Consider the following 20,465-nt stretch of genomic DNA (forward strand, 5'->3'; position numbering starts at 1 on the left):
GCAAAGCGACAGAGGATGTGGCGGGTCAAAGCACTAGGGGCGGCCTCTATGTCGTCGTGAGTAGACCCGGCGGTCAAGGTCGGAGATCCACGTCGTGCCGCCATTGTGCCTTCGTCGGTGCCGAAGGCGAAGGTGGACAGCGCATTGTCGATGGAGGCCAAGGTAGAGGACACGTCAGAGGGCACCTCCTCGACATCGAGGCTGGAGTTGATGAAAGCTGGCACGAAGGAGGAAGGCCCAGCCAGCATGTTGAGATCGAAGCCACGAGAACAAGAAGCGGTGTTGTGGTTCGCCATGGCTCCAAGGAGGCTCCTACCGTGACAGATCCTAAAGATCCAGTTGGGACGGGTGATCATCGCATTGTTCGGTGGAGGTGTAAGTGGAGTGTATTTCTCCGGATCCTCCGAGGAGGAGGAGGACACCATAGCCATTGGACTGAAGAGAGTGAGAGCACCGTGGTGAGGTGCCAAAGTGGGCAGTGGTTCAGAGCCAATCGTCATCGTGGTGGTAGTTGCTGTCGTCAAGGACCCCGTGCCGATGGCTAGTGCTTCAGTTGCCCGAACTCCAAAAGATGGCCGGAGAGGCTGTCGTAGGGGTGTAGCACTCACGAGGCCGCTGTGGTGACCAAACTAAAGACAAGCAGTGCCACGATGTGAACAACGACGAGAGCGGTGACAGCAAGGATGACATGGCAGGACGACGACGACGAAGGATGATGCAGGTATGTCATGGATGGGGCAAAATGGATTTATCATAGAGTGCTTACCATCTAGGAAAGGTCTTTATGCCTCTCTGTTCTTGATTGTTGTAGCAAATCAGTGGTAAAACTAGTGATTGATATCGTATTGCAATGGAAAGTATAGAGACATAGAGAAATTAGAGAGAATAATTCTTGTATTTTATTGATGATGGTGGACGGAAAAATCACCTGTTGAGAGGCCGGTAGCCTCCAACAGGTATCTCTTTATTTGTAACTGTTAATTACATTGAATCACATGCTCATGAAGCAAAGGACGCCAGTTCGTAATAGTCATGTACCAAAAATTGTAACTAGGATCTGGTAGCCAGCGATATTGCTGACCTTTCGATTTAATGGAATTTTACAAATCCTTTAAAAATACACAAAATTGTGAGAAGCCGGTGGGAGCTTCTTATTCTCGGACAATAAACTCGGTCAGGAGAGGGACCAGCACAAGCAGAGACACAGAACATGCAAGAAAAAAGAAGAGCGCACCGGCACGACCGCACAAGAGGGTGTACCACGCTTTCAAGTGTCCCACGCTTAACGGCAGGCAGAGAAACAGATCAGGCATCGCCTCGGAAGCTGCCGCAAAGGCTCACACAATCAAGCGCCCAGGAACCCAGGTCAGGAACTCCGGTCACGAGTGGACGTGTTAGTTAGGACTTGGAACTCGAAATGGAGGCATGGAACTTGAGGCAGTACATCTTCACGCTGCATAGAACATATCCAACATCCAAGACAATGAACCCAACATGCAACTCGGTACCAAGTCGCACATGACCAATTTACACCGGACGACACCATCCACTATGCGAACTACGGGTACTGTCCTTGGCCTGTCGGCCTCAATGTAGAAGCTCCATTTCTTCGGTTCAATTTGCCATTCAAAATTTTTCTATATACAAAGATGTGAAGTGCAGAACACGCCCTACCATCGTCACTAGCGGCTCATCAGCACTGAGGTGATCACATGCATGATTAGGCGGATATTCGTCGCATCCGATGCACTGGTGGTTGGCAGTGACCGTTGGTGCGCCAAGACGTTGTAGACTTGATCGAATATTGGCCTCACATGCATAGCGATTATTGGATCTGTTGGATTGATTGCCACGGCGACGTTTGTCATCCACTGAAGCTTCCGGGATGTGTCATTGGCAATGTCGCATGCTAGCTGCTGAAAAAGGGCTAGGAGGACCCCTTGGTTTAGAGGGATAGGAACGCTTGCACATAATGCTTGCAAATCAACCTGAAACAAGGGTAGAAGATTAAACATCCATACAGTAGCATTTATAGAACGATGAAACGCCCAAACCTGACAAAATGACAGCTTGGGGTAATGTCTGGAGCATGTACCACTAACCATGAATTGAAGGTTTGCATGATGATACGCAGCTCTTAATTTGTGAACACAAGGTTTGGGGTGGTGCGTGTGTGGTAGGTAGGGTTAAAAATAAAAGGTAAATTTGGAGAGGGATTACCTGAGAACACAACCAAGAAACTATGGATACGTCGCTTCTTTGAAGAGCCATTGTAAATGCCTCATCAAATTTCCGCTCAGTAATCAGTCTGCCTAGCTCTTTCAGAGGGTCCAACGGAGCATCAACCTGAAACAGCAATTACACAAAAAATAAAATCATTATTCACAGTACATTGTGGGGAACACTATATTCAGCTATACAGACCATCAAAAATATCATCATCGTATCTAGGGCAGTAGTATAAAGGAAAATTCAAAGTATCTAAGTACCTCAGGGAGATCGGTCACTGGTCCATTACTGGGCTGCAAAACACCTGCGTTATGTAGTATTGGGCTCCCTGATGCAACTAGTGACAAAAGCTTGCGCTGGCCATCCAGTAACTCTGATGTAAGACCCTGGGTTACTGATGACACCGAAGTGATTGTTTCCTGAGAGATTCAAATGAGATAAAAGGCACGTCAGTCATCGTAAGTAAAAAAAAAAAGGAAAAACTCCAAATCAACCCCCTAAACTTTGTTTTGATCTTCAAATTTCATCATGAACTATGAAACGAGACATTTTTCACCCTAAACTTTACAATATCATTCAAATAACACCCAACCTGGTTTTGGAAGGTGATTTTGCCTATGTGGCAGGTCTGCATTGACGTTTTCTTTTTTGCCACATGGGCTGACATGTCACTTAATATTGTTTTTATTCTTCTTTTTGCCAAGCGGTTTTGCCATGAGTTGACTCCGTAAGCTTGCTTCCCCATCCTCCAAAGAGAGAATGTTAAGTGGGGTCAGGCTCAGGCTCAGCTCTGTCATGTCTGCATAGGTGGATGGTGTGCTGGACCAAATTAAATCAGCTATGCATGCCCACGTGACAAAACCACCCATGCATACCCGCCACATAGGCAAAACCACCCTCCAAAACCGGTAAGGGTGTTATTAGAATAGTACTGTAAAGTTTAGGGTGAAAAATATATGGTTTCATAGTTCAGGGTGAAAATTGAAGATCGAGGCAAAGTTCAGGGTATGATTTGGAGTTTCCCAAAAAGATATATACATAAATAAAACAAGATATGTTTGTTTAAGTGTATCATCTTTCTGTGGCCTATGCATTCTCCACAACAAAAGAGTTTGCAAACTTACCCTTAGAGTTTGAGCTAATGGAGTATTTGCTGTCACAACCTGCTGCTGGATAGCAGCACTGTGCTCAGACATGCCCTTCTGGAATGCACCATCTACTTGCTCGAGTATCGTCTTACATGATTGTTCAAATGCCGGAATAACTGATGACTCAAAGCTAGAGCGAAATGTGTCCTGTAGGGATAAATCAAAAACATTCAGCTGCTTAGTATCGAACTTACTAAAATATAAGACATGAAGGTTGTTCAGGTTCCTCAAGCAATGGATCATGTATGTATAACAACACATCATAAGTGAACTAGTAAGTGATGTGGTGTTTCAAACTTTGGATTACTACGCTGGTAAGCACTAAGCAGTTGCTTGGCTGACTAAAATCGCAAGTTTACAGCCTTAGGGGTGATGGGTGTGTCTATGAGAGAGCCATGCTCCATCGAATTATATGGCCGGTTTGATCACAAAATAGAATGCAGCATAATACATTTGTTTTGCTTTGTCTTATCTAGGGTCCACTGGCATGATGTTCTCACTCAAAACTCCTGAAAGCAACTCCATCCTGCACCATCCTGTGCATGGATGAGTTCATTCAGGCAACCAGACAACTCTCAACACAAGTGGCGCACAAGAAAACACTATTTGTGAAAGACAAATTAAGTTGCCACACAAAATCATGGGTATTATATTTATACCTCATTTGAAAATAACATCTTCACTGACAATGATCATCTGCAAGGAAAACAAGCGCCAAGGCTACATACCTGAAGTGTCTGCTTGGCGGATGTATGGAACTGTGTTTGGATCTGCCTAGCAACACTAGCTTCAAGTTTTGTGCTTACAGACTTATCTAGCTGATTCACAACCTTGTCACCCAGAACTTTCTGAAAGGGGAGGTCAAATGAGAGAGATGATGGGAAAAATCGGAATATCTAGAAAGCAACAATAGCCAGAACCTGAAGTGAATCAGAAACAGCAGAAGATAAGGACTTCTCAATGATAGGTGCTGTTGTCCGAGCAACAGCAGGTCCCAGTGAAGATATTTCTTTCTTTAGAGACTTCTCCAGCATAACAGGAATATCCTTGTTTACAGAAGTTGCTATTAGAGTAGCCATCTGCTGCATTCGCTCTCTTTCTGTCTTTTCATGCCTTGCATTTTCCTCCTGGAAACGAGCCCACATGGCATCAATGTTGGCCTTGATGGACTTCTCCATGTTTCGACCTAGTGATGCCTCAATTCTTTTGCCTTCCTTTGCAATTGGTGCAGACACAATTGTGCTCAATTGTTTTTGCATGTCACTATACATGGCCACAAGCTGCAAAATGACAAGCATAGTAAAAAAAAAAGAAAATTGTAATGTCACAAATACGGTCATCATCTTCATACGAGGATAATCAATTTAGCATGTTTTCCTTACAAAACATCAAAAAAAAATACAAAATACTGATATTCGATGATGCAATATGAGGGCAAGAATAACTCAAGATTAGCAACTTGACAGGGAAGCTGAATACTGATGACAGCGGACAGTAAATCAGTTAGCCACTACTAACAGCCTTCTCTTTTACCTGCTGTTTCAGAAATTAACAATTTCCAATACATGCCTTTGACCATTGCTTTTGCAAATTATATGTCAGCAAAAACTATTAAGCTACAATGACCCTTTAGTACTTATGATGATGCATTGACTAGTGTTCTAAAATAAGTCAATTTTCAGTTTCGACATGACAACTATATAGTAAGTGCTTTTCCTGGTTGAAGTTGTGCAAGACAGATAATGCTAAAAGAGAATAGATGTACTAGAATTTTATCTATAGAACTAATTGACCAAGTGTGAACATGATGTCCATGTAAAAACTATTCTGAGAGTAATTGAGGAGGTTTATTCCTTGGAAATAGATCAGATAACCCTTAACTGATAATCCAAAGTTCATGATGCAGCTAGGGAGTGTTATGTAATGCACAAACATAGACTAAACTTTCAACTTCAACCTTATGAAACTTATGAATCAATATCCAACATATACACATACATTAAAAATTTACTGTTTCTTATTCTGGAAAAGGAACATGTAACTTATATGACAGGAATACTGATGCCTTTTGAGTCAAACAATATCCAGGTAATTCAATGCAGTTACTTAGAACATAACAACTAACTGATAAACTTAGTACATCTAAACAACATTGCATAACACCATTAATGTACTATCATGTATGTCACAACCACAACTCAATTATCTAATATGATTTCTTTAAAAAAATAATGGAGGTGCAGCGATCACAACTCAAAAGAAATGATGTGGGGATCAATACACATTCCCTAACAAAAAAATTTACATAAGACAACAGGAGACTACCATCATCTATTACTTCAGACAAGTTGTCACAAGACATGGGGCAAAAATATTTAATGCAATCACCTGTTGCAGTGTTCCTTGAATAGCAGTAGCTTGCAGGGAGGAATCAGTAGGAGGGTTTGTATTGCTTCGAGGTTCATGCAAGGAATCAGTAGAGTTGAAAGTGCTTGTAGAAGGAGACAATTGCCCAGACACTTGAGGATGTAGAACTTTCCCTTCTTTGGTAGCTGAGGGTAACTGTAAGCCCCTTGAAGCACAAGGGCCATCAGTTCTCTCAGGAGCTTCAGTTGCTCTCTTCACAACATTTTCCTCCCCAGCTCCAGAAGGCTGCTTCAAAAGCGTGGGTACTGATCTATCAGACAGAGGATGTGAATCTTCTATGTTGTACTTGTCAGTTGTTATCGTGCGTTCACTGATTGTGTCTACAGTTTGCTCTGAATTCTTGTCAGGTATCGCCTTTTTCTCAGGATGAATTTGGGTCTCCTTAACAGCCTCAAGTTCAAATTTTTTATTTGATTTTCTCTCATCCATATGTTTTGCTTCCGCTTCTACATTCTGAGAGCTGACACTAGCAACCTTTTCAGTAGAAGTGAGCACACCTGAAATAATTTCAGATGGAGTTATCAAGTGCGTAGCATGCCCTCCCACCTGAAACATGGGACGAGGATTTGAAATTGCTATACCATCACTCTGGCCACCTGGCTCTTCCTTTCCAAAGCTATCCTTTCTACCAATAGATGACTGGTCCGCATCACGATCACCATGAGATGGACCTCCTGAAGGGTGTCTACTTAAGACAACTGGAGATCCAGCAAGATTCATTTTTGATGTAGGAGCCACAGATGGAACATCTAGAGAAGAATCAGCTTCTGCATAACAAAATGGTGGAATTGATAGACTTATGTCAAACTCAATAGCATCTGAATTACCTGAAACGACTAAATATGACGTTACTAATGCATTACCTGTGGCTTGACTATCACTTGATGGTTTAGTCAAAACAATAATAGAAGAATCAATCGGAGTAGTTCCTGCAGAAGACTCCACATCTGCCATTTCTGGAGGTCTCTCATATACATGAGAGAGAGCTGGGTCTCTTCCAGGTCCAGCATTATCAGCTGTAGGTGGCAGACAGAGTGATAACTCCAACCCATATTGCTGGATAGCCATTGTCTGGACACAGTAAACTTGAACTGCTTGTTCACCATCAGATTGGGTTTCATGTGTTCCCGTGAGACTCAAAATGGGCATTGTAACTGTAAAATCTGCTATATAGTCCAACCGAGTTGAAGCAGGATCTGGGCCGTACTCAACATGCACAGCATAAATAGCATTCTTTTTGGCATTTGCAAGCAAAATAAGGCTAGCCTGCGGCAACACTGCAACTTGGTTGAAAAATGCCTCCTCAGACCTATGTTCCAGAGAACTTACAAGTTCCAACGTTTGAGTGCATTTCCATGTCTCCGAGTCACTCGGCAACAACCAACCTTCTTCATTAGTGGAGGCCCAAATTTTTACTTCTCGGTTGAGAGGACCCTGCAACATTACAAAAGCTATTACGTAATAATCACATTCAAGATAAAAGCTAAAACAGAGGCATATTCTAGCTTGCTTCGCTAAGCTACACTGTTTGTCATAATATAACAATGATGAATAATGGAGGATATTATCCTCTCTGAGCAATATATCCCCCCTTCCAAGGCCCAGCAAGCAAATCCTAACACAAGAGACATGCTATCTTTTCAAGGACTATCCAACAATGAAATATCCAAGTTATAATTAGGAAACCATGATTCTTTTCAGATTATTCAATTGTAGTTTTGCAGGCACAAGTATGAGATACCTTGAGATCATCAAAAAGAAATTTGGAATTTCCATTGTTTAAAAATGGCTAAAAACTGTATGAGCTGGACAATAATGTTCTGGTTATTTATTATAGCATAATACTCCTTCTGTCCACAAGTGTAAACGCTTCTAGAATGGTCCTGTCCATAAATGTAAACCGTATTTCATATCATATACCAATGCAAAATGAGTGTGTTGTTCCCCATATACCCCTAATAAAAAATCCAGTTTTACCTTGCATTGCTTACATGCATGCATTAAATACACTATAGTCCTTCGAGACAATAGTAAGGGTTAGTCTAATCGCTTCCATCCTTCTTGGTATATGTGCAACATAAAATATGCCCTACATTTGTGGACGAGGAAGTAACACGTCTAAATAAGTAAAGATCTCCTTCTCCGCAAAAAAAAAAAAAAAGAAGTAAAGATCTCGCAATAATTCTAAAAAGGATAACTTGATAAGAATATCAGACTCCAATAAGAAAAAATTGAATAAAGAATTAGGCCAAAATAAGAAAACAATAAAGAGAAAAGCACAAGAATACTTACTGCTGTAACGAGATTTATATGATTTGGCTGTTCAGGTGCCGTAAGAAAAGAAACCGAGTACACTGCTTGACCATCATGTGGTTTCAGCACAGACAGAAGGACTGACCTGCGATCATCCCAGATTTTTACCTGTCAAAAACAAAGGGTAGACATTATAAGCATTTAGCAATATCGAATAATGTTTCTGTTGATCTAATATAGTGCCAAACAAATATATGCCCTAATACCCAACCCGGAGAAGGGAAAAAAGTTTTCTTGTCAGAGATAGGGGATTTTGTCCAAGTGTGGCACGACTAAGAATATGATAAAACTAAGTTCAACAATCGTAGCATCCATAATCCGTTCTGTGTGTTTGTTACATGTAAGCTAGCACTGGAACGAGAAAGCAAGGAAACCATATCAAGTATTCAGTAAAAGCAGATATAACCGATGACATTTTGAAGTGCAGAATATTTTTGGCGCTTTCTAGATGGTGGAAACCAAACTATATCTGAATACAAATGTGCACAATGGAACAAAAGTTTATAAATAATTTTTTGGATCTTTAGTTTTCCAGGCCACTTCCATTCTTATGTGCTTGCCTATCGTGAAGTATAGGTTTCCTAACCAACATCAGGATATCATGTACAAAGTACAAACCGTGCCATCTTTTGATGCTGAAGCCAGACGCGTCGTCATCCACTGAGATATGGAGAGATCAGTAATGTCTCTGTCATGTTTACCAACCATGTTCACACCATCAATCAGCTTGTCAAGTGGGCATTTCAGAGGCTCTACTGTACCGAAGTCTCTTCCTCTTCCCACTTTCGTTATGTCCATTCTTAAGATGCAATTCCCAATTCCAACATACAGAATCTCCTACAGGGTAGAAATTACACGGATCAGTGTACAGAAAAATCAAGATATTTAAGGTGGCAGACGCCATGTAGATGAGGCCTTACTTGCTTATGAGAATGCCAGCATATTCTCGGATGATAAGTTTCAGCATCTCCTATAATCTGGATGGCAATTTCAATCTTCCCTGTGATTTGTGATTTATTTTCCTCATCAGGTCCCTCGTCAATCTTCCAAACATATACCCGCCCATCTACACTTGCACTGCAACAGAATAAAACAAGCTGGTAGTTCTGAGGGACGGAGAGCTGGAGGAGGTTAATGCTGTGCCAATCTTAAAAATTTCGTTGTAGTTCTTGGACTAACAAAAGGAGCAAGTTTATTTTGCACCAATAACTGGATGTCAAGGGTAGGCAAGACACTCTACCACCAAGTTGTCCACTCCACGAAGACGAGGAGAAAAAGAAACACAGGTACAAGTGCCTTAAAGCACTACACCAACAAGGAAAACATGTCCGAAACATCTTATATGTCAGTACATAGTACCTTGCTAAACGGTGGACGTCTTCTGCGAAGAAAGCCATGTCTGTCACCCTCTGCAGCAAACACAAATAAGACCATGCAAAACATAAATAAGAAATGCAACGTTGTGCTGACTAAACTCAAAAGTCAAAAATATCACAAAGAATGGGGGAAGCACCACACCACCAAAATAAACACCGGCATAAAATCAGATAAAAACATTTATGCTAGAAAAATTGTCTGTTTATATTCTATTAATATGCGTCAAATGCACTTTGCTGGCATAAACAAAAAAGGAGAACTAACTCAGAGGAGCCTAAAATGAGTTGATATTCTTCACTCATGTATCAACAAGGTTCACCCTCCCTTTGGATTTCTGCTTTTCAGCGACCATAGTAATTAATTTGGAACATATCTTTCAAAATAGCCAAAACATAACTCCACAGCCTGGAACAAGGCAGCAGAAAGGTGATAATACAAAACACACTGTACATTTACCGAATAGTGCCCGAGGAGTTCATTTGTTAAGCGGTAAGCAAAAGTTCACTTTAGAGCCACTATCAACACCAGTTCATGCAAACACTGCAATAAACCAAATAGCTACTAATGCAACTCAGCAGACAGCACAACACAAGTACAGCAATCACACACTCATACCTGTGTGTGCCCACGAAGGAGCGAGCGGAGCGCGGTGTTGATGTTGAGCACACGGATGTTACCGAACTTAAGCCCATACACGATGTACGTCCGGTTCACGGCGATCTGCCTGCCTAGCACCAGGCCAGGGTCCGAGGTGTACTTGGTGATAGGCGTCACCTCCAGCTGCGGCGGCTCCGCCTCCCCGGGCAGCCGCCAGTCAACATCGTGCACTGCCCGGTCCCCGGCCCCCAGCAGCCTCCCACGAGGCATCTTGCTGCTGAGAATCCTCGCCGGCGGCGCGGACGACGTCGCCGGGAGTGGCGCCGCCGGGGCCGCGGAGAACTCCGACGACGGCGGCATGGACGCCGCAGAATCGAGGTGGGTGGGAGCGGTGTTGCCCAGCAGCTGCATCAGCCGGGCCCCCGGGTTCGGGCCGGGGTTCGGGATAGGGTTTGCAGTGGGGTTAGCGTTCGCGAAGGCGGCGGCGGCGGCGGCGGGGAGTTGGAAGCCGTGGGGGTCGTTGGGGTAGTGGAGATAGGGGCCGCGGCGGAAGGGTGGGGTGGCCGGTGGGTAGGAGTAGGGCCCGGTGGGCGGCGGTTGCGTTGCAGCGGCGGGGGCGGGGCCACCAGGGAAGACGCCGGTGGTGGTGGGGAGATTAGGGTTTGGCGGAGGTCGGAAAAGCATACCGAGCTCGAAGGGAGCGCTCGGGGAGGGATTAGGGTTCCCCGACGGCGACGCCATGAGAGGTGGCGAGAGGTGGAGGCGGTGGCGCAGATCTGTTGCGGGGGAGAGGGGAAATGGCGGAGCACTGGAACTGGAAATGCGCAGGAGAGAAACGCCAGAGACGAGGAGAGGGGAGAGTGTGTTTTTGCTACTGGCCCCCTGCGATTTTGCGGTTTTACTTGACGGGGATCTGGAAGCAGATTGCGGCTTCGTTGGCCTTTGCACGGTACAACTGCATGCTTTTTCAGGATAGATTGATTTTGGGGTAATTCCTCAGTGTCATCTAAAAAATGTGTATTCCCTTACTGTCATCAAAAATTTCGATGTTTCTTCACCCATCGATTTTACCTTTCTTTTCCTACATATTATTCCGTATTTATAGCATGATCTCCTTATATCTCTGAAAAATCAGTTCTGAAAATCTTTAAAAAATTTGTACGTGTTTCACAATTAATGTGAAATCTATTTTAATTGGATTCATCTAAAAATTCTATGTATTATTTAAACTAAAATTCTTAAAAAAGTTACTTTTATAACTTCTAATAATTATTAGAGTCTTAAATAAAATCCTAAAAATCTAGAAAATTTTCACTAATATTCTTCTTATGTAATAGACTAATTTTAAAATTACTTCTAGACCTAGATTATATGGTAAAAAAGTGAATTTCTTTGTAATAATTTATTTATATGATCCATTATAAAGTGTATATAAATAGAACATTACAAAAGAACTTATTTTATTACCATATAAGTTAGGGTTGTAAATAATTTTAAAAAAATTCATCGGATAAGAAGAATATTAATAAAAAAAATTTGAATTTTTAAGACTTTATTTAAGACTCTAACAATTATTAGAAGTGTATGAATAGAAAATCTGTCTGTGACTCTGCCATAGTGGTCACAGAATGTGGCATGGAGGGAAAGAAAGATAAAACCGATGACAGTGAAGAAACATTAAAATAATTTATGGCAATGAGGGAACATGTATTTTTTTTTTTCTATGGCACTAAGGAATTGCCTTATTGATTTTTGCATTCATATCTAGCTACTATGTAGTTGTATCGTTGCATGATATAGTTGGCGTAAATAGGAAGCGACAAAATTTGGCATTTGAAGTGTATTCGACAAAAGTAGTCGTGTGTATGGCAAAGGGAGTTAGAGGTATATCGTACAAAAATTATTTGATACGTCCATATTGAGGAAGGGCACGACAAAAGTACGCTCGAGAATAGGAAGAGATGGTCTATTGTACCTAGGATGGGGAAAAAAGCTCAAGTATCGCGGACCTGCTCGGCTCGATTCAGCATCTTAAGCAAACCAAGTCGGACTTCTTTTCTAGCTCATTTTCTTAACAAGATGACTCATGAGATGCTCGTGAGCAACTAATTAGCTTGTTAAGCTCGATAAATATGATAATCTTAAACCCTAAGTTTAATAATTAATTGATTTCTTTGGTTAAGCTTGACTTGTCATCCAACCTATAATTCAAACATAGTATTCATAAAAAACTATATTAGGTGTCCCAAGTTGATAATTTTTTAATGCCTGGTGGTAACATATTGTGTGACACAGCAGTAGCTATCGTGAGAAACACCAAAAGCTCATGGAGTACATTAAAAAGGGTGACACCATCCGCACTAACCATGGCAGGATACTTAGAATGCGAGAGGGGAAAAAATCATGTGAGTCCACAAGAAGGGTTCGTCCAAGCCAGGTGCTTGATCCCAACAGCTTATTCAAGTCAACCTTCAAGAGGATAAAGTGGAGTTAACATATAAAAAGAAGAGAACATCATCAGCATATATAATTTGTTAGCTGAGTCTGGATTTTGTATGCAAGGTTCCGGCGTACCCATTAGCAAATTTACCATGTTGCAATGTTTTAAAAATTAATAAAAAAAACCATACATGTAGTACACATAAAGTTAAGCAAATCTCTAAAAATTCAATTTTAGATGCATCATAGATAAGAAGCAAAATAGACCAGGAGTCAATCTGGCATTGTTCATCATGTTCTAATAGTGCCCCTTCTGTTTTTTAAATCTCGATATCAACGTAAAATTTAAAATTGAATTCTCGCATGTTTACTTAGGACTTGTTTGTTTTAGTGGTGGTTTTTGGGTTTTTGTTAAAAGCTAGTTTTTAGTTTTTGACTTTTGATTGTTGTATAAATAAGTGACGTCTTAAGAGATAGGTGAATTAGGACACTTAAAACTATTTCGGCATAAATCTATATCAATTTATATCTAAATGTACTTTAGGTTTATCTAATATGTCTAATCTACCGATCAAAACGCTTGTAACCTATCTAAGAAGGTAAATTGTAAATAAGTAAATGCGGAAATGTAAATAAGGTAGAGAGAGCAAACTCGGTACAAGGATTTTTTTTTATCGATAGCATGAATACCACCCCTAGTCTATATTAGAGCTCCACAAAGGATATACTCCCGGTTAGCATCGGGTCACGGCTCTTGAGCCACCGAGTTAAAAAGGCAAGACCTCCACCCGGATGAGTCACCAAGCCGCCAATGTAAGGTCTCACCACAAGTCTCTATTCTAATTCCTTACCATCGTGATCACTTAGGAGCTTGAGCTACCAAAGTAAGGGTCTCCGTGTCCCTGTACACGCTTCTCATCACCGCTCCACACCAAGTTGGAGGGTCAACAAGCTTGAGCAACTCTGGCTTAAATTGCTGGCGAGTCACCAAGACTTCAAGGCGCCGGCGTATCAAGAGGTACAAGCTTGGATCACTCCTTGATCCACTCTTTAAGCAGCAATCACCTAGCAACACACTCTCTAGGCCTATAAGCACTAATCACTCTTTAATCTTTTGCTTAATTTGTCTTGGATGGTCACTTTAAGCACTTTGGTGGCTTGAATATCTTCTTATGTGTATATAAACTTCTCTGGACTCCAACTATCTCAAATGATTGAGTGGAAGGATATTTATAGCCTTAAACCTGCGCACTAGCCATTAACCTAATGGCTCGGAAAAAGTTGTTAACACCGGATGATCCGGTGAGAACAATAGTACTAACACCGGATCATCCGGTGAGTACACTCTCACAAACTAGCCATTAAAACCCCCACTCAAGACTCTGTGAATACCGGATTATCCTGTGACGACTCACTGAACACTAGACAAATGCACTGGATTATCCTATGTGCGTATATTCATTTTGGAGCTCTCTGGAAATAATAGTCATGTGTGTTTATTTTGTAAACACCGGATCATCCAGTGAGTATAGCAGAAGAAACTAGCCATTGGAACCCACTTAGACTCATCTGTGAACATCGGATTATCATGTGATAACTCACTGAACATCGGACAAATGCACCGGATTATCCTATGTGCATGTGTTCATTTTGAAACTCTCTAAAAATAACAATCTGGTGTATTCATTTTGTGAACACCAGATCATCCGATGAGGCAAAAAATTTCGCTTTAAACTTTTTGTGAATACTGGATCATTTTTTATTGTTCTCACCGGATTATCCTATGTAGCACCGGGCTAATTTTGATATGAGCACCGGATTATCCGGTCAGGCAAATTTTAGCAGAACAACGTTATGTATTTTGGGTATAACTTTTCACTCTGAACTCCGATTTTGATGATATTCGGCTCTATGAAAAGCTTGTGACGAGCTCTACAAGGTTATATAGAAATCCATCACATTTGATCGCATCAAAATTTTTGGAATAAGTCCAATTCATTCCTCTCTTTTGTTCCGGCTTCGGTGACTTCTTCGTGTATTGCATCCATGAGACCTACTAATATATATTCTTGATAAACATATTAGTTCCATTGACTATATTATCATTAATCACTAAAATCACAAACATGACCTAATAGGGCCATTTTCCCTATAGTTGTTGGCTTTTACGAGAAATTTTTGGCTTCTCAGCTTTTAGTTTATTTCATCAGAAGCTAGCTTTTCAGCTTTTAAATAGCTAGCTTTTCAGAACCCTGTTTGTTTCAGCTCTTATGCAGAAGCCATCCAAAAGCCAAAACAAACAAGGCCGTAAAGTGTACTGCATGTATTATTTTTTATTGAATATTTAAAGCATTGCAACATGTGAGATTCATTGTATTTTCACTAAAGGGGACAATGGATCCCTGGTCACTAACCGATTTCCCTTGTTAGAGAAACTCCAACAAACTAGTCAAATTTGACGGCCATATCTCCATTTGGATATCCACTCTAAAAGATTCCCCTTCATATTTCGGCACACTCCAGTAGACTAACAAAATCACACTGATGAGGGCATCACTCCTTCGGTTACACGCACCACAAATATTCCTCCTCCCGCTGCTGTAATTCAAGGTCCTTTGACAAGAGCTCGTGCACGAGAACTTAATTATCAGGTGAACTCGTTCCTCGCTGTCCATACAAATGTTTCTAAGGATTGGATGCTACTAACTTATTGCGATGATTTTATTATCCTTAGGAACCTGAGAGAAGATCCATATAAGCACAAGTGTAACCGGAGGGCTACTGCGCATAAATCCAGTTCTGTCCCCAAGATCAATTCGGAATCGGAATTACAGACAGCAACAAATTCAAACGACCATAACTCTTGATTCCGAAAGCTGGTCGAGGCCCATGAGTACTTGTTGGAAAGGTCACGGAGTCTAATTTCATACGGATCCGACCTCATCTCCAAATACCTTATATGATGTCCGAAATCGGCAAAACAAGTCGCGTCGCTCTTCCAGTCCGAATCAGTTTGGGCCTTGGGCCTTGTAATTGAGTTGTATTCGAGCTCCATCAGTTGTGGCCGAATCCTTTCTCCTCCTAGCTTATAAATAGATAGCCGCCCCCTCTTCTAGGGTTTGGGTTTTGCTTAGATTACAACTAGACAATTTATCAGTTTTTCACCATTAATCGGTTTGTGGAACCCCAACTCGTGTGTTTCATCTTTATTAGCAATTCAGATTGCATCTTCCTTGTTCTTGTGAGTTACTTCAATTGCTTGCAGGAACAATAAACCTCGTGGTAAGGTCGATCACGTGCGAGCGTGGTTGATAACGACAGTCGTGCGGGTGTAACGAATTGCGAGGTGACAATCTGTGGGTTGAAAGCCTCCAAGCGTCAACGTCCTCACGACAAAATCAATCGAACCTATCGGAAGATCGGGCCGATGTTCTCATCACGTGGTACCAGAGCCTCAGTTGCACGATAGGTAACTTTGTATCCTCTTTTGTTAGATTAAATTTGCCATCGTCCTAGAATCCAGAAAATTAGCCCTCCCCCGCCCCCCAAAAAAAATTATTTATCGTCTTCCGCTGTCCTACAACCCCTTTGTGCCGTGCAATTTTCAGTTTGGTTTGCTTTTCTAAATTTTAGTCCCTCGCTGTGTCGTTGTGTTCGTCGTGTCTAGGTCTTGTTCTTGGTCTCTAGTTTCGAGTTTTGCTGCCATTAACTTCTACCTCTGATAAGTGCTTCATGTTCGTGCAAATTATTGTTCATACGGAGACAGAGGAAAGCCAAATCATAGCAAGCTAGTTTGTCTTGTCTAGTCAATAGCACTGAACAGAAAGGAAATTTTGCCTTTTTTTTATTGCTGATTTCGAGCAGCAAGTGCCAAGACCTTTTTGCTACGTTGGCTCGGTTCTGCTAAGCTGTAGCTTTCAAGCATTATAAATTCCAAAGCCGAAAGCTTATTTGTTCTATAGTGTGACTGCTAGTTTATTGCCAGCGGTGAGTTTGCTTAGTGCAGAAAATCTATTTGTGTATTGGAGAGTGTTTATTTATCTAGTGCAACAGTTTCCAGTGCAGAAGCTTTGTAGTTCGATCTCAGGTTGTAATTTATCTCTTGCGGCACTTTCTGTCATATAAAAAAAAGAAAAGGAAAAGAGCAAAAGGCAAAGAGGTGTAGAAAAAGTGAAGAAAAAAAAAGCCGCACCAAAAGAAAAGAAGATAAAAAAAAAACAGAAACAGAAGTGCTTGCATCCTTTGAGTTCTTGAGCTGAGTTGGATTTCTGCTTGCTTCAACTAGGTTAGAGACGAGTTTAGGCCGGCGGCATAGACTAGCTTGGGACTACTTTTCAGTCTTGCAATTTCTGAGTTGAACTATTGATAATCCTTAATACCATATATTATGCCTATCCAAGCTCCACATACTTTTGGCCCTCAGATTTAGATCCTCGCATTCGCCTATGTCTCGGTCATACATCCCACCTTCTTCGGTCATACCACCTGCTGCAATTTAGTAAGAAATTCATAAGAGCTTGGTAAGACACTTGAGAGTGTGTGATTCCACCTTCACCTCCACAACCCAGTAGTCGATAGGGATAATATATATATATATATATATATATATATATATATATATATATATATATATATATATATATATTGTCACTTGTTTGCTACTAACCATGGCAGGTAAAACGTTCGAGGAGGAGATGCGGGAATTCATGAGGAGTTATGGATGTAAGATCGATGAACTGGTTGAGAGTGCGAACAATCAAACTGAGAAGACGGACGAGATGCAACAATTACTTCGGAGCCATGAGACCCGACTTCAACATGTGGGTGAAGCATTAGGTTCTGCTAACCGTATTATTGTTAATTTTACTGATAGGTTGAACATGATGGAGACGCGCATTCCAGAGTAGCCCCCAATGCAACATGGTATTCATAGCGACAATGGCCATCTTCAAGGTGCAGCCTATGAACATAAAGAGTTCGTCGCTGATGATGAAATTTTGAGGCAATAGCGTGACACCTTTGATGCACGACAAAGGAACTGATTGAACTTCAACCGTCAAGGTATGAGAGGTAACAATTTTCAGCAACATAATACACGTGGTAATGATGATCCATTTGCTAAAGTTAAGTTTACCATACCATCTTTTTTGGGTACTTATGATACTGAAATATATTTAGATTGGGAGATGACAATGGAACAAAAATTTAATGCTCACCTAGTTCCTAAAGTGCATAGAGTTAGGCAAGCCACTAGTGAGTTTAAAGACTTTGCTATCATTTGGTGGAATAGGATATGCAATGATGGGTTATCGCCTACTACATGGGATGCTTTAAAGGTGGCTATGCGCAATAGATTTGTTCCACCATCTTTTAGACGTGATTTGCGTAAGAAATTACAACGCTTAAACCAAGGCAATAGGTCAGTAGAAGAATATTATCAGGAGCTACAAATTGGTATGTTACGTTATGATATTGTTGAGGATAAAGATGCTGCTTTGGCACGCTTTTATAGAGGGTTGAGATGTGGAATTCAGGACATAGTAGATTACAAAGAATATGATAATATTCCTAGATTATTCCAACTTGCATGTTTGGCAGAAAAAGAATTACAGAGACGACAACAGAGGCCAAAGAACAATTTTGGAAGAACGTCTACACCAAAATCAACGCCGGGGCAAGTTAAAACCATTCCACCTTCTGCTATACGGTCTGCTGCCCCCTCCTCGAGTAGGGCGCGTTCAGCAGGACCTACTACACCATCACATGCAACTGAGGTAAGTAAATCTACTAGTGTGTAGGCCCCCGCTAAGAGTTCTTCTTCGGTTGCTTCCACGGGCCGTACAACTGGGATTGTTTAGCACCGATGCAAGGGAATGAGCCATGTCATGAAGGACTGCCCAAGTCAGCACACGTACATTGCAACAGAAGATGGTGGTTATGTAAGTGCTAGTGATATTGAGGATAAATATGTACTGGCTGCTAACATTGCAGGTGAAGGAGACGAGACAGAAAATGATGCTGATGATGGAGAGGAACAAGTAGCTGCTATTGATACAGGGAGATACGTGAGCCTTGTTGTACAACGAGTTCTAAGTGCACAAATAGGGAAAGCAGAGCAAAATCAGCGGCACAACTTGTTTCAATCCAGATTTCTTGTGAAGGAGAGAGCTTGCAGAGTCATCATTGATGGAGGTAGCTGAAAGTGCATCTAGGCCCCCTAAGTGGGTTTTGGCTTATTGATGACAAAACGATTAAAGAACTAACATGCTTTTTGAGTGTTGAACAGGTTTAAGCATTAGTTGTGAAGATAAATGATGTTTGACGCCCGCCGAAACAAATGAAGAATCAACGAAGGGTACTAGATAGGGTTTACATTCCTTTTATTTTTGAAATTGAGTCTAGGATAGACATATTTTTAGAAGGATGGATTTGATTGCTTGGTTAGTGTCTCAATGCTCAAGAGATCCTTTAAAACCACCCAGTTGAGAGACATATTCACTCACGGACACAAAATTCTTTCTGAAAATTTTCACTGAGTCCGGAGTCTCCGGTGTACACCGGATACTCCGGTACTCAGTGTTCGGCCGAAGTCTCCGAGGTAGCCTCCGGTAGAGAGTCTCGGTTACGGTTTATTCTTTTTGGAAAAAAAAGACCGGAGTCTCCGGTGTACACCGGATACTCCGGTAAAATGTTCAGTATTCAGCCGGAGTCTCCGAGGTAGACTCCGGCAGAGACTTTCGGTTAGCATTTAATCTTTTTGATAAAAAAAAGAAAGACTGGAGTCTCCGGTGTTCACCGGATACTCCGGTACCTGGAGATGCCGGAGAGTCCGGCTAGTCTCCGGACTTAGTCTTTTTGGAAAGTCTGTCAGGACCGGAGACTCCGGTGTTCACCGGAGACTCCGGTAATTAAACAGAACTGTAACGGCTAGTTCTGACACGTTCGGTGACCGTTCTGACGCTGTTTTTGGATTTAGGACCGGAGACTCCGGTGTACACCGGATACTCCGGTAAGCTCTGACAAAAACAGTAACGGCTAGTCTGTGAGAGAGTGCTATAAATGCCCCCTCTCTCCATAGCTTTTAGAGCTTGCTGTGGCTGGTAAACTTGAGACCTCTTGAGCACTTTAAGAGCATTCAAAGCCCCTCCGATCACCTTTAGAGCAAAGTTTGCACAAATTTGAGAGTGTGTGTTTGGAGAGGGTTCAAGCCACTTGAGCATTGAGTTCTTCATCGAGCATCTACTGCAATCATCTCTCTTGAAGCTTTGGGCTTCTAGAAGGAAAGGAGTCGCCCGAAGAGCACCAAAAACTTGTGGTGTGCCTCAGGAAGTTTGTAAGCATCTTCATATTGAGTAAGAATTTCTAGCTTGATCTTGGTGGTCGCTAGAAGAGGATAGGGTTGGAGAAGACCCGGCTCTTTGTGAGCTCCTCAACGGAGACGTAGGCACTTCTTTGTGAGGTGGCCGAACTCCGGGATAAATTCACGTGTTCTTATTTGCGCAATTTACTTCATCGAGTGAATTTGGTAACTTGTCATTTAAATTGCTTTAGTGACAATCTTGCTAGTATTAAGTGTTATTCTAGCTTTGTGATATCTAGTAGACCTAGTGTAATTTTTAGACTCTAGCTGTTATCTTTAGTTCACATTTATTCTGAAAATCCCTGTTAGGCCGGAGACTCCGGACTAGACCGGATACTCCGGACCATACCGGAGTATCCGGCCTTCACCGGAATATCCGGCAGTTTTAATCCGCTGTTTTTAGTTTTAATTTTCAGAAAAACCTATTCACCCCCCTCTAGGCACTTTCAGTAGCTGCAACAACCTTGCCAGTTCCGAGATGGTCGAGAAGCTTGGCTTGACCACACAGCCACACCCATGCCCCTACTACATCCAATGTTTCAATTCGTGTGGTAAGTTGAAGGTAAACAAAGTTG

The 20,465-nt window shown here is 41.7% G+C and overlaps 1 protein-coding gene across 2 annotated transcripts; it reads right to left on the reverse strand.

The window, feature by feature from the left end:
* Positions 1-1,434: 1,434 nt before the first annotated feature.
* LOC133930399 (enhancer of mRNA-decapping protein 4-like) lies at positions 1,435-10,977 on the reverse strand. Of its 2 annotated transcripts, XM_062377037.1 has the most exons (14): positions 10,110-10,976; positions 9,477-9,526; positions 9,038-9,194; positions 8,736-8,954; positions 8,097-8,225; positions 6,668-7,238; positions 6,386-6,571; positions 5,766-6,301; positions 4,298-4,657; positions 4,106-4,225; positions 3,354-3,524; positions 2,490-2,648; positions 2,221-2,346; positions 1,435-1,988 (listed from the first exon to the last, which is right to left on the reverse strand). In XM_062377037.1, the coding sequence occupies exons 1-14, from the start codon at positions 10,830-10,832 to the stop codon at positions 1,683-1,685; spliced, it is 3,813 nt and encodes a 1,270-aa protein (XP_062233021.1). In that variant the 5' UTR covers positions 10,833-10,976; the 3' UTR covers positions 1,435-1,682. The 2 variants fall into 2 exon arrangements, with proteins under 2 accessions (XP_062233021.1, XP_062233020.1); XM_062377036.1 differs by having other exon boundaries at positions 5,766-6,571; positions 10,110-10,977.
* Between the last annotated feature and the right edge of the window lie 9,488 nt (positions 10,978-20,465).

Source organism: Phragmites australis, chromosome 10, assembly GCF_958298935.1.
Source record: "Phragmites australis chromosome 10, lpPhrAust1.1, whole genome shotgun sequence".
Lineage (NCBI taxonomy): Eukaryota > Viridiplantae > Streptophyta > Magnoliopsida > Poales > Poaceae > Phragmites > Phragmites australis.